The 20,625-nt window shown below is 41.5% G+C and overlaps 1 protein-coding gene across 5 annotated transcripts in view; it reads right to left on the bottom strand.

Annotated features, from left to right (window-relative positions):
- Positions 1–20,625, bottom strand: part of RAD54L2 (RAD54 like 2) — an 82,402-nt gene that overhangs the window by 19,417 nt on the left and 42,360 nt on the right. For all 5 annotated transcript variants that reach the window (XM_044451158.1, XM_044451159.1, XM_044451154.1 and 2 more), the window contains exons 3-10: positions 11,676–11,874; positions 9,097–9,236; positions 6,759–6,893; positions 5,775–6,007; positions 5,394–5,576; positions 4,642–4,775; positions 2,281–2,477; positions 1,325–1,667 (exon numbers count right to left, since the gene is read on the bottom strand). In XM_044451158.1, the coding sequence (XP_044307093.1) occupies positions 1,325–1,667; positions 2,281–2,477; positions 4,642–4,775; positions 5,394–5,576; positions 5,775–6,007; positions 6,759–6,893; positions 9,097–9,236; positions 11,676–11,874 (1,564 nt within the window). The remainder of the gene's footprint in view (positions 1–1,324; positions 1,668–2,280; positions 2,478–4,641; positions 4,776–5,393; positions 5,577–5,774; positions 6,008–6,758; positions 6,894–9,096; positions 9,237–11,675; positions 11,875–20,625) is intronic.

The following is a 20,625-nucleotide window of genomic DNA, read 5'->3' as shown; positions in this document are numbered from 1 at the left end:
TTTTTTCTCATTTTTCCAGCCTGTGATGGGATGGGTTGCATCCAGTGTCAGTCCTATTTAGTGTGGACCCATTGAAATGAATGAGTCTTAAATTAAATTTCCATATAACCCAGTATTTATACAATTCAAAATATATCTGCAATTCTTGCATTATTAAGTAATGTAAAATACTTTGTAAAATACCATCCCAGATGGAAAATGCTGTAAAAATGTACTATTATGGCAACAGAGATGATTTGAATAGTTTTGACAAGAGTCCTTATTTATTTAATTTCTATGTGCCCAACAGCTGAAGCTCTCTGAACAGTTTGTAACAGCACATTAAAAATCAATACAAAATACATCATATCGAAGCATATTAAAACATTTTAAACATTTCAATACAAAATTTAAAACCAAATTTAAAATAGAAGAACCACCCACTAATAGCATCTCAGTCTTTTCTGGACTGAGCTTCAGTCTGTTAGCGCTCATCCAGTCTATTGTCATGGCCAGATGTTCAGCACATCCACAGCCTCACCTGCTGAAGATGAAAAGAAGATGCAGAGCTGGATGTCAGCATCTTATTGATGACAACGCACTCCAAAATTTTGGATGACTTCACTTAGTAGTTTCATGTATGTGTTAAATAACATGGGGGACAAAACTTAATCACCTCCCTGACCCAGCTGGCAGTTCCCTCCTTGTTGGCTTTTACTAGCCAAGAGGGGCAAGGATCCAGCATAGATGAGGTCTCACGAACCTATCCAAGCAACTTGTCAACATCCTCAAGCTATACCAACTGGAACCCATCCAAAACAACTAGACCAGACCATGCTCTGGATACCTCACCTGATTCCACTGCTATAAAATTGGAGTCCAAGTTCTGCTGGATACATGAGATCTTGTCCTAGAAGTGCCTAAAGAATATATTACAGCAGGCCTCAGATGGCTCCAAGATGTCCTTCGGGCCAGAATGTAATAGGCCCCAGACAACTCTAGAGTGCTCTGCTGGGCAGCAAATCAAAGACTGAATGGGGGCAATCAGGTACTGCTTCTTTGCCACCCTCACTGCCTCCAAATATGCCTTTCAGACTTCTAAGCAGAGCTTCAGCGGAACAGCAAAAATTGAAAAACTTGTTAACTTTTATAATAATTTGCATTGTAATCCTGGAGCTGGCTCATCTCTTCCAACTGGCATTGCTATTTAGCTAGTTATGGGACATCTCAGAGTTTTCTGACCCAGAAGTCCAAGTCACTGACTTGATCAGCGAAGCCCTTGCTATCCAAAGACAAACAACTCAAGCCATGACACTAAGATGCTGGGAGTCAGATGTGGCCTCACCTTTGCACAAAGCCCTCCAGCAGGCTATGCAGGACATGACTGCGATACCGCATGAGACGAACATCCTGAGGAGTGCTGTCAATACACTGTCCATTAAGGATGGGGCGCTCAAACATATTACTGAACTCCTGCCGTGTACCAAGGAAATCAGGACGGACAAAGTCCACCATACACCAGTACTCAATTAGGTTGTTTTGCAGAGGATAGCCAGTCAGTACCACCCGCCGCCGGGATCGAATGTTTTTCAAGGCCTGAGAGGTGCTAGCATGGCAATTCTTTATCCGGTGACCCTCATCACAGATGACCACATCTGGCCCAGGGCGGGATAACGCCTTCTCAATTCCTGAGAGAGGAAGAAAAACAGCTGTTGCTCATTGTTCTGCATTTAAAAGAAATAATAACTGAAAAGAACCAGTAAGAAATTGTGAATGGATTTCACAGATAACTATTTCCACCTGACAGGGGATACTGGTGACAGAATGACACTGACTTTCTTTCAGTGGCTCAGGAGAGGGTTACCATGAATCTCATTTAAAATCCCTAGTTTTGATAATTCATAGAACACAATGGCAAGCAAAACCAATACACATAGGCAAAATAATATAGAATCTTTTCAACAAAACATTCTTCTTAAATAAGTGGAGCACACTATGGAAATCAGAACAGTAATTAAAAATGCCAGTCAGAAAGAACTGTATTCCATAAAATAAACTCTTAGCAAAATGGCTATTCAATCCTAAGTATAATAGGACTGCTTGTTTCTAAACATTTTTTACTTAGTCAATGGAGATTTTGCCTTACCTAAGACCTACCTTTTTGGCATGAGCTGAGACACACTACTGAGAGGACTTCCAGAATGAACCCCAGCCCATGTTGAAATATTAGCAAAAACAACTGTTTAAATGTTATGCCACTTAAATGGAACTCTTTTTAGAAGAAGACCATGGGCATATCACCTTTCAAGAGCTCCTGCTGACGATCCTCTTCATCCAAATCAATAATGACAGGACCAGTCTGTTTTTTGCTTTTCTTCTTTCTGCCTGTGGCAAAGGATTTCTTCAGTGAAAGAAGACGGTACATCTCATAGCCCATCAGCAACACACCACCATCTGTCACCCAGTCAGTTACCACTTTGGCACGTGCTGCTGTGGTCCTATAAAGAACCAAAACAAAAAGAAAAAAAAATCATGAGGGGGCAAGTGTTTCTGAAGTAGGTAAAAACCAATGTCTGCTACAGCAATGTAAAGAAGCACCCAGATGCTGTCACAGTGAGTCTTCAACAACAGTCAAGCATCCTGAATTATAGTTAACTAGCAGTGAGAAAGCCCACACAGCAGTGTTCTTCACTGCAAACTATCTTGGCAAGGCCAAGTCAAATTGAGTATAAAGAAGCTGAGACCCAAAGTTATACAGTGCTTTGGGAAGGGCCGCTGAGCATGCAACAAACAACAAAACCTTTCCAAAAAATTTAAATGCTGATCCATCTTTCCCTAGCAATGACACACAATCGAAAGATGGGACACTTCACTTCTGCTGCACTACCTCTGTGAGTGGCTGTGGCTTGGTATGTTGGCTCCTATGCCATTCAAAGCAGCTTTAGAAGGATGAAGAAATTACTGATTCAACCATTTGCAGACACCTGCCTGCTTTCCACTTTGAGACCCCTTGTCAGAAATAGTCTGTTAGTATCAGAATAAGGCAGGTATAAACAAGATCTGTTGTGAATAAGCAGGAAGATAGAATCTTTACATGGGGGATGCTGAATTCCTAGTTACATGACAAAAAATGGCTCCCAACCATCACAGAGGATCCTGGCCAATGGCTACCCATGGAAGTGGCAGAATATTTAATTTCCTTAGAAACTATGAGTCTACATACAAAAATGGAATTTTAGGTTTATTGATATACTGCTCAAATTAGGTTTAAGCAGGAGAGTTTTAACAGTCAATGAATCAATGCAATTTACTCACAAGTAAACATCTGAGTGCAAATTACGTTTGATTCCCCTGACAAGAATGATTAACACTGAAACAACTGCTGATTTTTTTTAATTATTAAAAAGATAGAACTGATGAAGTTATAGAATGACTGAAGCCCAGCTTATCAGTGAATTGCATTATTCAGGCAACTTTGTATAGCTGCCCTCAAAGGACATTTAAAAAGTCAGCTGGTCCAAAATACAACACATGAGGGAGTTCAGCTGTTAGGCAGATCTAGTCTTGATAGCAATATAGCACTTCCACTCAAATGAAATACTTGCTTTCCAGTTGGTTTCTGGATGAAATAAGGAGCTACTAGAGGATATCTGTGAGATTATTTTCTTCTGTATAGGTCTCCCTATAAAGGATGCGTGAGGAATCTGTTTTGGGGGTGCGACTCCACCAGATTTCCTGGGTTCCATTTCTCAGACTCTGGTCCACTTGACTTGGCTATGAGTCCAAGGCAAGCACACTCAGCATCCATGTGGTGCTTAGCAGGAATCGAGCCCCATGAGACTGCTGTGCAGGCAGCATCACTCTTCCGCACCAGGTGCAGCAGCTTTTCTTTGTGCTGCTGCAAGTGATGGGGAAGAACATTGTCCAAGCAGTGCTCATCAGGAAAGCAGCCCCATGCAAATGCTCTGCGAGGAGCATCCCCATTCTCTGCCACAAGCAACAGCAGCCGTTTGTGCTATTGCACATGATGCAGAAGAAGGTCGTCAGTTGTGCCACCTCTGTTCCATGAGCATTCGCGGACTTCTTCTCAGCTTGTCTCACTTTGCAAGACAGGGCTTTGGGGCCAATATGTAACAGGCCCCAGCATGAAAGGACGTCTGTGAACATTACAGGGATGTATTCCACAGAGCTTTGACACAGTTCTACTCCTTATAAGTTTAGTTCATCTGAGAAAGCTCTAAGGAGTCTGATTTGGCTCACACTTTTAGTTTTTGGAAGCTAAGTGAAAACAGTAATTTCAGACATTAGACTAACAGACAAACATGGTGGTTCTATTTATATCTTGCTGATTTTACCAGATAAATTTATTGTTAAATTAATTTTAAACAAATGGTTTGAATACACAGGTTTATTTAAACTACCACATATGGGCAACCTATGGCCCATGGGTTGCACTGCCCACAAGCCCACTATGTTGCATGTGCATGCATACATATGTGACTCCTGATTCAGCACTGCTTGCAGCCCTTGGAGCCAGAATGGTTAATTCAGTCCTGATGCAAGCTGTCCCGAGAACCCTTCCAGTGCCACAAGGCCGGCAACAGAAGTGAGAACTGCAGCTGATATACACACCACCTCAGTAAGGGCATTCCTTGTACTTACTTGTGTTCATCATTCAATATATGGACTTTAAAGGTGCGAGGCTGAATCTTTTTTGGGTCATAGTCAGCAGGAAGGGCTTCTGGTGGTGGAAGCCACATATTAAACTCTGCAAGCCAGTTCTGAAGGGTGTTTACCTTTAGGAAAAAGAGAGGGAAACAGCAGTAGGATCCATCAAGTTCTGTATTTCACACCTCACCCATCTCAGAAACTGACAGAAGTTCTACCCAGGTCTCAAGTAAACCAGGGGATCACCAAGGAAGAGTGTAAGGTCTCTCATGCATCTGAACCTAGTGCCTGCTGTGACAGGAGCACACAATCTCTGTGGGCCTGTGGTAAATCTGAGAAGGTATCCACCAGAACAAAATAGTTGCCACAGGAGGTATGACAAAGGACAACTTAGCTGATCAAAAGATTTAAGTAAAAGAGAGAGGTGGGGTTGGAGCCTGAACACACTAAACAACTCCCCTGAACCTGTAGTTTTCAACTTCCAAGGAAAAGCCCTTTCACAGTTGCTGGTATGAAAACATGCTAGGGTGTGTGTAAATGGGAGGAGCAGGGCCCCAAGAAAGGTGTGTGAGGGTGCACTGGTGCGCAAAAGCACCACACGCCTACCCCTATTCTAAACAAGCCCGAAGGTGGGAAGAAGTAAATGTGTGAAAGTGGAGCTTGCTCAGAATCCTAAAGGTCCTTTCTCTACTATCTCTGAAGCCACATGAGAAGACCCAACATACACATTTGCCAAGACTACTTACAGGTACAATGGCCAAGACAGTCTTTGCCTCGATGTGCCGGAAAAGTACATCCAAAAAAGAGATGACCTGGAGAGTCTTGCCCAGCCCCATGCTATGAGCTAAGATACAGCCAAACCCACTGCTTGTTTTAAATCTGTCCAGGGACTCCACTAGATTATCATACAGAAATCGGATACCGCCAATCTAGAAAGAGTTACAAACATTGCCAAAGAGGTTATAAATGGGAGCCAACAAATTACCATTCTAGATATATGCCTAGTCACTTACATACATTTAACATCATAAAGGCAAAAGCATGAAGATTTATGAATCCATCTAGCATAGCGTCTGTTAGGAAAGTTGCTGAAGTGCTTGCATGTCCAGACCCAAAATCTCCAGTACCTGGTGGGGCTTCACTGCCTGTGCAAGTTGAGGAGCCAGGTAAATGTCCTCTTCATTTGGCGGATGGTTGATATTGATAATTACTTGCCCTGAAGCATCTAACTGATTTAGAGCATCATTCACATGAGCACCACTGCTTTCTTCAGTATTATCTTCATCCCCTTCATTGCCAGAATCACTGCTGTCTACAATCTGGAGAGCTTCATCTTCTCCTGAACTTAATTCTATCACTTCTGTAAGACAACCATATGTGGAAGATTAGCATATCCATCACACTTTTTCTCAACAAATGTAAAAGTTGCATTATGTGTCTTCATTTTCTCTTCTCTCTTTAGTAGAGAACGGAGCAACATAAAAGATGTTGAAAGAAAAAAATATTTGCAAATGATCACACCTGGCATACTCAGTTTAATATTCAAGTTACTAAATATGCGTATGTAATATCTTGCAATTCATTCATCTTCAGGGTGTCATTACTTGCTCAATTTTGCACTAGAGAGCAGGGGAAAACAAGAACAAGAAAAAAGGGAAGGCATGAGCAATAGTTTCACACTGCATGTAAAATGCTAAGAATGTGTTTTAACACTCTCCTAACCTCCAGATGTGAGAGCAATGTGAACTGAAGAAAAAACTATTTTTTAAATTTCACTAATTTGACAGGTTTGCTTTTACAGATGGAAAATTGGCCCACATTCAACACTGATTTTACACCAAAGCTACAATATCAGCTTTGACGTAATAAATGTATATTTTAATGAAAACAAAACAAAAGGTGTTATCATAAAAAATACTTTGGTGACAAAGGTTCAAATAAAGGACAGTTTCAATAGTTACCTAACACACATATCCACACTAGATATATCTTTATTTTCTAAATTATATTTTTATAAAATTATATCATTAAAATGTCCCAACCGTCTTTGAAATACAAATATGTTACAGGCCATCATCGGGAAGTATTAGGATATTATCATCCATTCTTACCATCTTTAATGCTATGGAGTCTTCCTTTAGAGTCATCTTCGCTACCGCTGCTGGTGCTGTCCAAGCAGATGACTTCTTCAGCTAACACTTGAGGAGGAAGCTGAGCAACCTCTGCAGTTCGTAAAGCAATCTCCTCTAAAGAATTAACGTTAATAAATAATACTAAACAGACCAGAAAACAGTAACAAAAGACAAATTCAGACACCCCTATCCTAATCCTACACTACCACAGACAGATTTTTATATTCAATTTTTTTTAAATTAGCATTATTTAAACTAATGTTTCTCCTGCAATAAAACAGGAACTATAATTGGTAAGCTTTAAAATCCAAGTTTCTCTAGCAATATAACAATAATCTTAATAAAATACTGCTTAAAGACAACAATTATTTAAAAGGCTTGCAAAGCTGTATTTATAGGTCAAGGCCAACAATATTCCACAATGAAGCAATTTTAAGTACCTGAGCAGCACCAATGGAATGGCAGAAAGTGACTTTATCTTCTTACCTTGGCAGCCCAATCTAAAGCTGCTTCAAAAAGCCAAATGTCCCTGAATGGGATGGGCTGCAGTACAAGGAACGGAGGGGGAAGGTTTTTCATCAACAGTTGGAAGCACTTTCAGTGAGCAGAGCTCAGGAGTAAGAGGAAGAGTGACCGCACAAGCAAGGATGCTCACTCGTGTAGTGGCAGCACATGGTTTTCTATTATGCCAGCGAATGCTGGTAGGAAACATGTCAGCTACTAAAAACTTGGTGGAAAAAAATAGGAAATAGGCTTAGAAAATCTCACATCTATGTCAATCCATAAATTGACGGCGGAACATATAAACACTGTGTGTAAGGACAGAAGCTAAAGGTTTTCCTAACAAAAGCTAGCATGTTTTTTCACATTAAATCAGAAAAAATGAACCATGGAAACAGAATTTCAATTAATTATTCTAATCAAAAATACATGTATCAATTATTTTTAGATCAATGTAGGACTGTACCTTTATTCTATAAGTAACGAACTGAATGTTACACACGAATAATTCCTGTTTTACCTTTTATCTCTTATTAATTTTGGTAAAATAGTTGTGTGTGTGTAGTGATGACCTATTTCATTATAACCATTTCTTAAAAGGAAGGAATAATACGAGAGCAACATGCACGTGCCAAAAGCAGTTATAGTGCTACCACCTACCTTGCTTTTTTTAAGATATGTCTTTGCAATTTAAGCCAATTAAAACAAAACTCTCCAACAAATTGCAGGACAATACTTGGAACATTCACACACTGCAGTATCTAATACAGTCTGCCTCTGAGCTGGATCAACTGCTGATTCAGCTGTGCAAACAGCATCTTGTGCAAGCACTACTTGCACAACCAAGATTTAGTGTTTCCAAGACAAGTTGTTTTTGGAATGAAGATGGTCAGTGGAGCTTCCTTCCTTGAACTCTGCTGATCTGTCCCACACACTTCATTTTTTTTGCCCCCAGAAGCACTAAATTTCTATTGTGCAATCAGTGGGCAATGCTTGCACAATGTTGACAGGGCTGGCTGCTTGTGAGCAGTCACTGTTGTATACTGCATATAGATTCACACCACAGTGCATTCCATTAGTAGTTTATTCCAAATTAAATGTGCAAGTGCCTGCAACTTTTACAAACCCAGAAAGTCTGATGGATTATTTTTAAGAACAAGCAATTGTATAAAAGCATTCTCCTTCTGCTGTATTATAGTGGAACTTGTAGTCCAGCACCATTTGGAGGGTCACAATGCCCATCACTCCCAATTTCTGACTGATCTGTTGGTCAACACCCACCATCCTTTCCTGTTCTGGTTGGTGTTGGTAGGCACTCAAGTCCAGCAACTCCCTGAGGGGAGGGCCACAGCTTCCCTACCGCAAGCAGGTAACCAAAAATTGCTTGTGTTTTACTGCCCTTTCTTTCTTCTCAGTATACCCTGAACTATGAATTGCTTTCTATCAAGAGTCACCACCACAGAGACCCCCAATCCTTTTAACTTTAAAGAAGACAACAATGAGTTCATTTTTTTTATTAACAGTATGGCCTTATTCAACGTGAGTAAGATTTGTTGAAGCACTTGCCTAGCACACTGTGATAGGATTGTTATGAGGGTAAGATATGACCCTCATATTTCAAGACATGCTGCCTTGAAATACTTGGAAGCAAGGTGGGAAATTAATGTAATAAACAAATATATATTAAATCATCTTTATTAAGAGGAATGATAGGGCAAGTTTAGCATGTTGACAGGACTGAAAAGAGTACTAGGTTTATGATCGGTTTCCCCATCTTCAGTTCAAGTTCTGGTCTGATACTCTGTGTGCCACTTACCAGGAAGAAACTCGAGAGGAACTGTGGGAATGCTGACTTGATATTCCTTCCTTTGCTGTTCAAGCCGCTTCCTTCTTTCCAACTCCTCCTGCTGAGCTGCTTTTGTCACAGCCTCCAACTGGTCCTCCCGCAGCAGCTTTCTGAAGGCATAAAAAGAAAATAAATTATCCCAAAAAAACTGTATTGGCACAGTTCTAAAAGTTCAGTTTTATCACTTCTCCACAGCTTTTTCGAGAAAATTACAAGATTCAGAAATGCACAAGATGATCTTCCAACCAAGGCCATTCATTCTTGTAACTGTAGGGGAAGTGGGAGCTACAAGGTGGGAACTTCTTTGAAAGGGGTTAATAGGTCACCAAGATTTGGCAACTGAAAATCAAGAAAACAAGAATGAGTTTCTGGGGAATATCTGCCTGTACAGCAGTGACTCATGGTAAGGTAGGCATGCAAGTCAGTCAGTATGTAGGAAAAGTCCTCAACATATTCCCCAAAATGTATTACTATTTTTCCTTGCTTTTTAAATAGAGGTACATGGATTTATTCAAAATACATACAACTTCCAATAATTATAGACAGGCTTAAGTAAAAATAGACCAAAGGTGGAGTCTATGTACTACCTGTTCCTATACTGAAAGCACTTCTGGGTCCTAAATCCACTGGATTGTAGGAGATATGAATTTATCCTTCTAATGTTGTAGTATCAGTCTTTCAGCTGTCAAAATGGTGTGAAAAATCCATTGATGCAGCAAGTAAATTATTTAAAAGAGTGCATACATTAGTAAACAGGAAAGACTGTTCCAGTGGTATAGTGGCAAAATTAGGAGAGAGTTTGTGTGTATGGGGGGGGATCCCTTTATGATAGTCAGAGCCATGCCTCAAAGCCACACATACCCATGCCATTGTGCAGTCTATGATTACACAATACAAATCAGCTTTGTCACTTTGTTTGAATTTCTGTTGAGTACTGAATGCAAGATGAGGGATCTCTTTTTGAGGTGAAATAATGACAGCTTATTTTTTATTATCTTCTTTATTATGAATGAATAATTTTTAAAATTACATATACCCCACTCTCCAGCCAAAAACCTCCCAGAGTGGCTTATGTGAAATTAATAAGGCTGTTCCTGTCCACAGGCTTACTATCTAAAAACATGACATACAAGGAGAAAGCAACAGGAAACTCAGGCACTAATTACCCACACGTATGTACACCGATCTCTTGAAAGTAAAGTACCTTGTGTTTTGAGAGTTCCTAAATGCTTGACTTTGGAGCATAGAAAACAATCAAGTCTGTCTGATTCATGCCTCAGTCATGGATTATTGCTTTTCTTGTTTTCCCACATTTCCACTGGCCAAATATCTGGCCAGACATTACTGATACCATCTGACTGTCCTTTGCTACTTTTATACATATTGTGCAAAGTACTGACTTCTGGATCTACACAGTCACCCTCTGCTGCAACCGAACTTCTTAATGGGATGTTGTAATGAGGATTCACTGTCTTTTCAGCAACCACAGCATTCTGACTCTCTACAACTTCTTTTGGCTTTTCAAAGCAGGAATTAATAAAAGTTTTCTTGCAGTTTGAAAAACTTCTTATGGTCTATATAACTGACTCAGAAAGCTTTATACGTTCAACACCAACTAAGCACATAGGAAGAACTGAACATAAAAGAGCACTTACTCTTTTTATACCCTCCAAAACAAAACAGAAACCACTCCCAGTCAGCTATGCAAAAAGGAGAAAGGAAACTTAGCTGCTACAATTGAGACATTACTACTCCCTTGCAAAAAGTAAATTTGAACTTTCTTGTTACCGTGAAGGCGCTCTCAGCCTATTTAATCCTTCACAACTGAAGTGTAGGCATACATAACCAGGATTTGGGTATGTCGGGGGGATGGAAGGTAGTTTTTGGAGCAGCAATGGCACGCTGACCACATTTTGCTGAGGAGCATTTTGCTGAGGAGCATGAGGGACAGTGTCATAGAAAACACATGTGCATGGCCGGCAGGCCTGTCCGGATAGGGAGTCCCCAGGAACTGTTGGGAACTGTTGAAAAAACACCTCTGTTCTTAACCTTTTAAATTCAGGACCCCAACACAGTGGCAGCTGCCAGTCATAAACCAGCAAAATTAAGAATACCTGAAACAATGACAACTGAAACAAAAGTATTTACTGAATGGAACTCAGCCTTGGACATACAGTCTCTGACAGGTTGAGCAGGTTGAGGTCAAAGTGGCAATCAATTGACTGGGCATTTTGTGGTGGTGCTCACAGCAGTTTCTCACATTTCCAAGTGTTCTCAGGGGTCTAAAAAGTGACCCATGGTGTGCAGGGCATGTACACACGTCTTCCAGTTGCAATAATATGGAAATGATCAGCAAGGTCCTCCATGATGCAACACATGGGATGAGCAGAGCGTTAAAATACTCCCCCCATAAGTTCCAATTTCTCTAGAACAGGAATATATCGTGTCAGTGTAAGAATCTGCGTAGCAACCAGGCAATAATTATTCAAATCACATACACTCTCAAATCTTACTATTGTTTTCTTTGGGTTTTTTTCATTGTTGCTCACCTTATGTTCCTCCTCATGTGAGAAGGCTTTTGAGCCCTCTTCTTTTTGGTGTCCTCAGAGGACAAGCTCTTGTGCTGATTCTGCAACGGTTTCTCTGCCTGTTCACTCTGAGATGAGGTAGTTGAAGTAGAGCGCTGCCATTCCCCATCTTCACCATGTTGAATGAGATCACTGCCGAACACTGCTTCATGGGACTGGTCTGAAATAACAAAGTTAGAATAAATTGTACCACATTAACTATTGTTTTCTTTCTTGTTTTATAGGTATGCTAATTTTTAACAAAAGTCCAGAGACCAACGACCTTTTCATCAGTTGATCACATACTCCAAACTAATTTGCATTTCCAAGAATAGAAATATTGACATTCTGAAACAGTATCATGGGCATCACTGCAAATTTTGTGTTTGTGTGTGTGTGAGGGGGGGTTGGACACACCCCCAAATTTCCCACTTCTCCGGATTCATATTTCTTTTATTCTCTCACCCAAAGTCCACATGTGTTCATGTTAATGGACAGATATTGCCCCATTTAACAGAAGTGGGAAAACTGATTTCCTGTTGGAGGAGAAGGGAAGCTTACCTACTACCAGGACCCCTGCTGCCTTGTTGAAAGGAGACTGGGTTTTCTTCCTTGAGCTATTGATAGCATGGGGCCCATTTTCTCACCTCTGTTAAATGAGCTATATGTTTCTATTAACTTGCATTAAGGTAAGGAAAAATGTGCCCATTCATGGAGATGAAAGGGCAGCAGAGGTGTTTAGAGGAAAATACAAAGGATCTTGTATTTTAGTGGACTCCAGGGCAACTGTGGACATCATATTCTCAAAGATCTCAAACATTTTATAGCTACAAATCTTCTGGTAAGATGCCCAACCTTTCAAAATGACATAATTTTGGTTTGCTTGCCAAGCTTGCCCTTTGAGACAACAAACAGGAGAATTTACAACAAATATTCCTTGTACTGAGCTTTGATGCATTTTCTGCAAATGCATTGGCGACACCAGGGATCAGAAAAAAAAAGAGTCACATCACTGTTGTCACTAAAATATGGATTTCTTTCCTCGTTCACTTTCTTTCAGTGGGTTGTTTTACAGGACTATAAGGGAAAGCATATAGGAAACATCTCAGGTTATTGGGTTGTAGCCAAGGCTACGGCAACTTAAGTCTCTTTCATTACAGTAGGTCTATTGCAAAGAGAACTAACATTAGGTACTACTCTATCTATCTATCTATCTATCTATCTATCTATCTATCTATCTATCTAGAGTATTTGTATGCCGTCCTTTTGCATAGCCTCAGGACAGCTTACATAAATAAGAAAAATAAAACATAATACAAATAAAATCCAGATCCACCCTGGCTGCAGATTAAAACCTATATAGCTGATGTTAAAAGTTACTAAAATATTGTTGAAATAAAAAGGTCTTAGCCTGGCACCAAAAAACAAGTAACGGCAGCACCAGGTAGACCTCTCTGGGGAGTGCATCCCATAGGCGGGGAGCCACCACAGAGAAAGCCCTCCTCCGGGTACTTTGCCTCGTAATGTCTTTCACAGAGGGTTCCTGGAGGAGGGCCTCTGCTGTCGATCTCAGGGGGTGGGAGGACAAATACGGAAGAAGGCGTTCCTTTAGGTATTCCGGTCCCAAGCCGTTAAGGGCTTTATAGGTAATAACCAGCACCTTGAATTGAGCCTGGACTTCGATGGGAAGCCAGTGAAGCTGGTAGAGGACTGGGGTTATATGAGAGTAACACCCAGTCCCTGTCAGCAACCTGGCTGCTCTATTTTGCACCATCTGAAGTATCCAGACTGTCTTCAAGGGCAGCCCCACGTAAAGCGCATTACAGAATCCAACCAGGAAGTAACCAATGCATGTGTCACTGTTGCTAGGCAATTATCCTCCAGGTAGGGACGCAGCTGATGGATTAACCGAAGCTGAAGGAAAGCGCTCCTCGCCATTGCTGTCACTTGAGCTTCCAAGGACAGCTCTGGGTCGAGGAGCACTCCCAAGCTGCGGACCCTGTCCTTTAGAGGGAGTGCAACCCCATCCAGGGCAAGGTCCAAGTCACCTACCCAGGAGCTCAAACCACCCACCAACAGGACCTCCGTCTTGTCTGGACTGAGTTTCAGTTTACTGACCCTCATCCAGCCCATTACCATGGCCAGGCACAGGTTCAGTACAGCCACTTTCTCGCCTGGATCGGTTGAAAAAGAGGGGTAGAGCTGGGTATCATCAGCATACTGATGATCCCGCAGCCCAAACCTCTTGATGACCTTTCCCAGCGGTTTCATGTAGATGTTGAATAGCAAGGGGGACAAAATGGAACCCTGCGGTACTCCATGGCATAGCTGCCATGGCGCAGAGCCAAAGTCCCCCAGCACCACCTTCTGGAATCAGCCGTCGAGGTAGGAGTGGAACCACTGCCAAGCAGTGCCTCCTACTTCCAGTCCCGCTAGCCTATCCAGAAGGATACCATGCTCCATGGTATCGAAAGCTACTGAGAGGTCCAGGAGGACCAACAGGGATGCACGCCCCCTGTCTCTCTCCCTGCAGAGATCATCATACAGGGCGACCAAGGCAGATTCAGTACCGTACCCGGGCCTGAAGCCGGACTGAAATGGGTCCAGATAGTCAGTCTCATCCAAGAGTGCTTGGAGTTGTTCCGCCACCACCCGTTCCAACACCTTGCCCAGAAACGGGATGTTGGCCACTGGTCTATAACTGGCGGCCATCTCTGGATCCAGGGACGCCTTCTTTAGGACTGGCCTGATTACCACCTCCTTTAGAGGAACAGGCTGTCCCTCAGAGAGGCGTTAATGACCTCCAGGATCCAGGCACCAATCCCGTGTTTGGCTTTGGTCAGCAGCCATGACGGGCAAGGGGCTAGTAAACAGGTGGTGGGAAGTACTTGTCCAAGCACTTTGTCCACATCATCAGGCTGCAATAACTGAAGTTCATCCAATAATATCTGACCAGACGGAGTCATTGGCATCTCCCCTAAAGGATCTGAATCACTAGTGGAGTCCAGCTCGTGACGAATCTGATTGATTTTCTCCTTAAAGTGCTGGGCAAAGTCGTCACAGTGGGCCATCAATGGTGGTATGGGATCTTTCTTAGGGCCAGGATGTACCAGCCCATGTACCACTCGAAAGAGCTCCGCTGGACGGCACTGTGAGGGGGCAATGGAAGTGGAGAAGAATTTCTTCTTCGCCCCCCTCACCGCCACAGCATAGGCTCAATAATGAGCTCGTAAGCGTGCTCGGTCAGATTCATCTCGTGATTTCCTCCACCTACGCTCTACATGTCTCCAAACCTGCTTCATCGCCCGTAATTCAGGCGTATACCATGGGGATGAACGGGCTCTGCCGGATGGGAGAGGATGCTTAGGAGCAATTGTGTCAATAGCTCTGGCCATTTCCCCATTCCACAGTTTAACCAGAGCATCAACAGGAGCGCCAGATTTATCAACAGGAAACTCCCCCAGAGCCTTCAGGAATCCATCTGGATCCATCCGGCTCTGAGGGCAGACCAACACAATAGGGTCCGCACCCTTACAGAGGGAAAGGCCGGCATTGAGCTCAAACCTCAGGAGGAAGTGATCTGACCATGACAAGGGAGTCAGACACAAATTGCTCACCCTCAGAGCACCCTCTTCCTGCCCCATCGAGAAAACCAGGTCCAGCGTGTGTCCATGTTCATGGGTCGAGCCTATGACATGTTGAGACAGCCCCATGGCCGTCATGGAGGCCATGAAGTCCTGAGCCGCCCCAGTCAGAACAGTGTTGGCATGGAGATTGAAGTCCCCCAGGACCAACATCCTGGGGGTCTTCAACACCAGGTCCGAGACGATCTCCGTCAGCTCAGGCAGGGAGTCTGATGGGCAGAAGGGTGCATGGTACACCAGCAGAATCCCCAGTCTGTCTCGGTCACCCCATGCCAGGTATAAGCACTCTAGACCTGGTCTCAAGAAAACAGGAAGCCCCGCAAGGGAGATAGAAGCTTGGTAAATTAAAGTAACCCCCTCCCCTCCCCTCCCCTCCGGGCGTGGCTGGTGCTGGACCAGATACCAGCCCCAGCCACGTGATTAGCAAAGCCATGCTATTTCATTCTGTGCCTTCTGGTCCTACTCAAACAGCAGCACTACAGCACAGGGTCCAATACCACCCTGCCAATATGTAAAAACAAGAAGCACATGGGTGGTTGACATGGGTCCTTAAAATGCCATGGATGACTCCTAAATGACCAACAACACCATTTCTCCCCAGCTTTTCTTTTCTTAAAACATTCCCACTTAAAATACATCCACACACTGCTAGAAAACATGGGAGTATACTATGTGGAAGCAGTTCCTGTTTGACCACTGAATGACCACTTGTTTTTGCAAGCCCATATATGGCTAGGAAAACAGGGCAAAGTTGATCAGTATCTGTTGAAATGTCATTGTATGCCAAAAACTTCTTTCATAAACCAAAGATCTGATTGCTTTGGACTCAGACCCAATGCACTGACTTAAACTACCCTCTGTATTATAGCGAAGCATTTTTAATGAACAAAATACAAACAGCAGTTATTTGCTCTATCATTTTATTTTCCCATAAGCAACAGTGCAGCTGAACCAAGGCTGACCCCTCTCCCTTTTGCTGGAAGCACCAACTGGGTCACACTGAACTTGATACATTTTCTAGTACAGACAAAGCCTTTAGGGAAACATGTGGAAAGATGTCACAACAAACAAGTTCACAGAGTAACTATTATACTCATTTACCCTGAGCAATTCCAGTATGCAGAACAAAATCTTGTTTCTTAAATTTTCTCAGATTACAGCTCTGCTATTTATGTTAAGTTACAATTCTCCAGCACATCAAGTAATGCACGGTACAATTTTATACCCACAGCTTTCCCCCTTCATTCACAATTATATAACTAGATCAAAAGAGTGAATAAAATAGGGCAAAAGGAAGCAGCAATAGCAGCACACGTGACTGCATTCTGCAGGATGAGTCATTATACCTTTCCCAGAGTCAAAAACAAAGCCATAGTTCATGCAGGATGCTGAAAGTCTGAAAAATCAAACATTAGTGTTAAACAGCATAGTTAACACACACTCCCTTATCTGATTCTTTCCATTCCCTTTATGAATCTATTCAGCAAAAGAAATAAACAATATATATATGGAGACTAAAGAGACTGATGGACCTAGTAATTCTGATCTATTTCCCTCTGCTGTGTCAGAAAATAAGACTAAAACAAAACAAAAAAAAATCAAAAACACTCTACTCTTCAATCTACCTACTTTTCATATACACATCTCATTTTTTCTGCACAATCCTTGAAGTGGCTCTCCCAGATTTCTTTTATTCTGGCATGGGATGAGGGAGACTCAACCAAGTAGCAACTACTTAATTTATTTACTCTCTGATCTATTCCTGCTTAGCTTCCTCCAAATCCTTGGACCTGAGACTAAATAGGCATCAATGATAAAAGAAAAGAAAAAAAAAAACAAGAGCAGAGGTAACCATAGTATATGTTCAAACAACATTTCCCAGCGAGGTGTCTTCCAGATGTTTTGGACTGCAGCTCCCAGTAGCCCCAGCCTTCATGGCCAATGGCCAGAGATTATGAGAGCTGTAGTCCAAAATACAGGCTTGGGGAAGGCTGGTTTAAAATAACCAAGAATGGAATTTTGACATGAGGGGAATCCTATCAAAAAAGAGATAATTGCTCTAATGGGTTATATAACTATCAGTACTGACATTGCACAGTTATCTATATTATACAGCTATCAGGCAGGAAGATTATCCATATTCTATTCTTCTGCATGCTTAAGAGAAACGCAGTGGGAGAGGCAGAAAAAAGAGCAATTTCCTTAGCAACTGCTCACTTGACTATTTAATATCTTCAGGTTTAAAAGGTGCAAATGATCAATTCTCCTTTTGTGTGTCTATGTAAGGAGGAAAACAGAGAAAAATGGTGTTATGCAATGTCAAGAAAGTGAGGTTACTAGAGAAAGAAACACATTTCTGTCAGTGTCATCTAAAATATAGAAATGATGAAAATCCATTTTATAGTGATTACATGTAGGACAAAGAGCAAAAGAATTAGAAGACTTGGGCTTGCCTCACAGTCCAAGTCCTTTATTTCTAAAAACAACAAGAAAAAAATATACCCAATCCTCTGCCAGCAAAAGATGTAGAAGGGAAAACAGACAAGGACAAAAACAGGGGGGAAAACCTCTCTTCTAGGTTCTTTCTGCCCAAACAAAACAAAACAAAAATTTAACTTCCTCTAAGGAAGGAAAAAGAGACAGTTTCTCCACCACATAATAATGCCAAGTCTTTGAAAAACCTCTGCAGCGTTTATCAGGCCAGCTAATTAGAGAACAGTCTCAACCTTCAGGCAACTCAGCAGCTTTAGGCTCCTCCTACCCTGGCAAGGCCTAACAAAGAACTAATTATATAATGATTACATAAGATGACACACCTACTAAGCTGAAATAGGCTTAGAATGCTACTTTTTCAGAGTACCCTAGAAGACAGAAAGACCAAATGCATTCCTCCTCTGCTTCTTGGCCAGAGCACTACCATCAACAACTTTTGCTAAAGGAAGGAGTATTAGGACCTAGAGGAAAGTAAGCTGCTGTTGCCTATATGCATCCTTTCACTGACAATTTTATTTTCACTAGTTTCCCCATTTTTACTTTCACTGTACTGTCAGACTTGTACTGATCTCTACAGCTGTTCACAACACTTAACCAAGATAATATCAATGCTATTTTTATGCCTCATATGTCTGCAGAGTAGTGGTGTATAATTTTCTCAAAAGTTAGCCAAGGCATAGTGATGCAACACCCCAATTTATAACGGTGTCAAATAATTCCAATTTGCAATGGAACCCATAGAGTAATTATCCCATTGTGACACCACATTATACAGCATAACTAAACTTCAAATAAAGTTATTTGCTCTATCTCAACTTCTCCTCAATTGTGCTATCTTGAAAACCTCAGCTAATAAAAACAAGAACTTCATTCTGCTCCAGCTACAGATGTGTTCCTCACATCTGTAAAATTAAACACACCACAACATAAACTTTTGCAATCAAGTCATAATCACAAGAAAGACAACACAGCAGGAATATAACAGCTATATTGTACTTACACCCTTAGTAATGAACAAAGTTAACGCTGCACAACTGCTATTTGAGGAAGCACAAACTAATTTCTACTTTTTCTGAACCACACAAACCGCAAGAGCTGGCATCCACTTGTGAATCTCAGTTGTATCACATCTGCAAAGCACCAAATTGAAAGCTTTTACTTGCCTAAATTATGCATATAATATGACACTGCAGTCTGTTTCTTAGTTACACTTGACCTCCACATCATTGCATTTCTTTCCTGTACGAGAGTTCAGACACAGACCTGCTTCACACAACCTAACAACCTTGGACTGCATATCCAACATTCACTCAGGGAGCTGTCATATTGTGCAACTCAAACCAGCATGGGTTATGCAAGAATTAAACAACCCTCATGTAACCATAGATAAGACCATTTTCACTCTTGTATAACTCACACTTGCCAGGATCTCACTAAACAAAAACCTCCAAGCAAGGGGCAGGTTATGAAAAATGGTTCCCATGGGGACCCTGGCTCATGGTAAGCTAAATAAATAACTGATGATGAATCAGGCTCTGTCATGTGACCCAGATCATAAACTGCAAGTATGGCACAAAAGGGCTCCAGCAGGGTTTGAACCTGGGGGAATGGAAAGAGGCTATACTTCATTTCATCTATAGAAAGAATGGCTTCATTCCCATGCAGGTAAATAAAAGGGCACCATTGAAATAGTGAATCACTAGTTTCTGTGGGTTTTGTAGGATCACTGATAGCTGCCACTGTACTTCCTCCCACAGCACTCGCCAGAAGATGTTAATTTTTATCCACAAAATAATAAATGGAAATGTAGCCTGTCACATGAATAAGCACTTTGCTATTTTACTGCTAAACAACAGTTTCTCTGGCCTGCCACACACGTACATAAGTGTGCGACTTTGCCAAATATCAGTAGTGTCAAACTTGTATTCTATGTATGACTAAATCTAGAGACAGAGAAAGGTAAGGCTGAAACAAAAGAAATTCAACTGCATGCTTTTCAAATGTTTCCCTTGACTAATTTTTACATGAATTGATATACAGACATATACACAAAATAGCACTCACTTTATTATGAAGGCAACAAACTCATCAGTCTGAAACCACAGGGAAAAAAAATTGTTGTTGTTGCTTTTAATACTGGCATACAGTATTTGTGATCCACAGTTGCAAGGGCATTAACCCTCAAATTCAAATACCAGAATTTCATGGTAATCTTAGTTCAGAAATATTCGTTTATATTATCTTGAACCTTATATGGAGAAGAAGTAGTGTATGGAGCAAAGAGGATATAAAGAACACATACTCCAAAGCAGTGGGGGGGGGGGGGAAGCAGGAGGCCAAAGGGGACAGGGAAGTTACAGAAGTACAAGCAGAAAATCTAGAACATCTAAAGGCCAACTTCGGTGACAGGCAATTTATCTTCTAATTCCAAGATTATGCAAGCAGACCAAGGCCCCAAATACTCAAGAGCTCTTATTCTGGCCTCACTACTGAACATAGTAAAGAGGCCTGAATTACATAAACACTAAAGAGCACTTATATAAGCTTTTATGAATGTGTGCCTAAATATCAACATTCACAAACCAAAGGAAGAAAACAGGTAACTGATCATATAAAGCAGAACCATATATACACAGCACAGATCCAGGCAAAAGAACAGAATTATCTTGATAATTTTCAGCTAACACTGCACCTTTTCTATTCAGCACTATGAAGCTCATTTAACAGACTTAATTTTTATTCTCAGCTATGACACAAACATATTTAACAATCTAATTTTCATTCACGGCTATAGC

This window comes from Varanus komodoensis, unplaced genomic scaffold, assembly GCF_004798865.1.
Source record: "Varanus komodoensis strain SLA01 unplaced genomic scaffold, ASM479886v1 scaffold6_2, whole genome shotgun sequence".
NCBI classification, from domain to species: Eukaryota; Metazoa; Chordata; class Lepidosauria; order Squamata; family Varanidae; genus Varanus; species Varanus komodoensis.
Note: the sequence above shows the minus strand (reverse complement) of the source record. Positions and strands in the feature narration are given on the sequence as shown.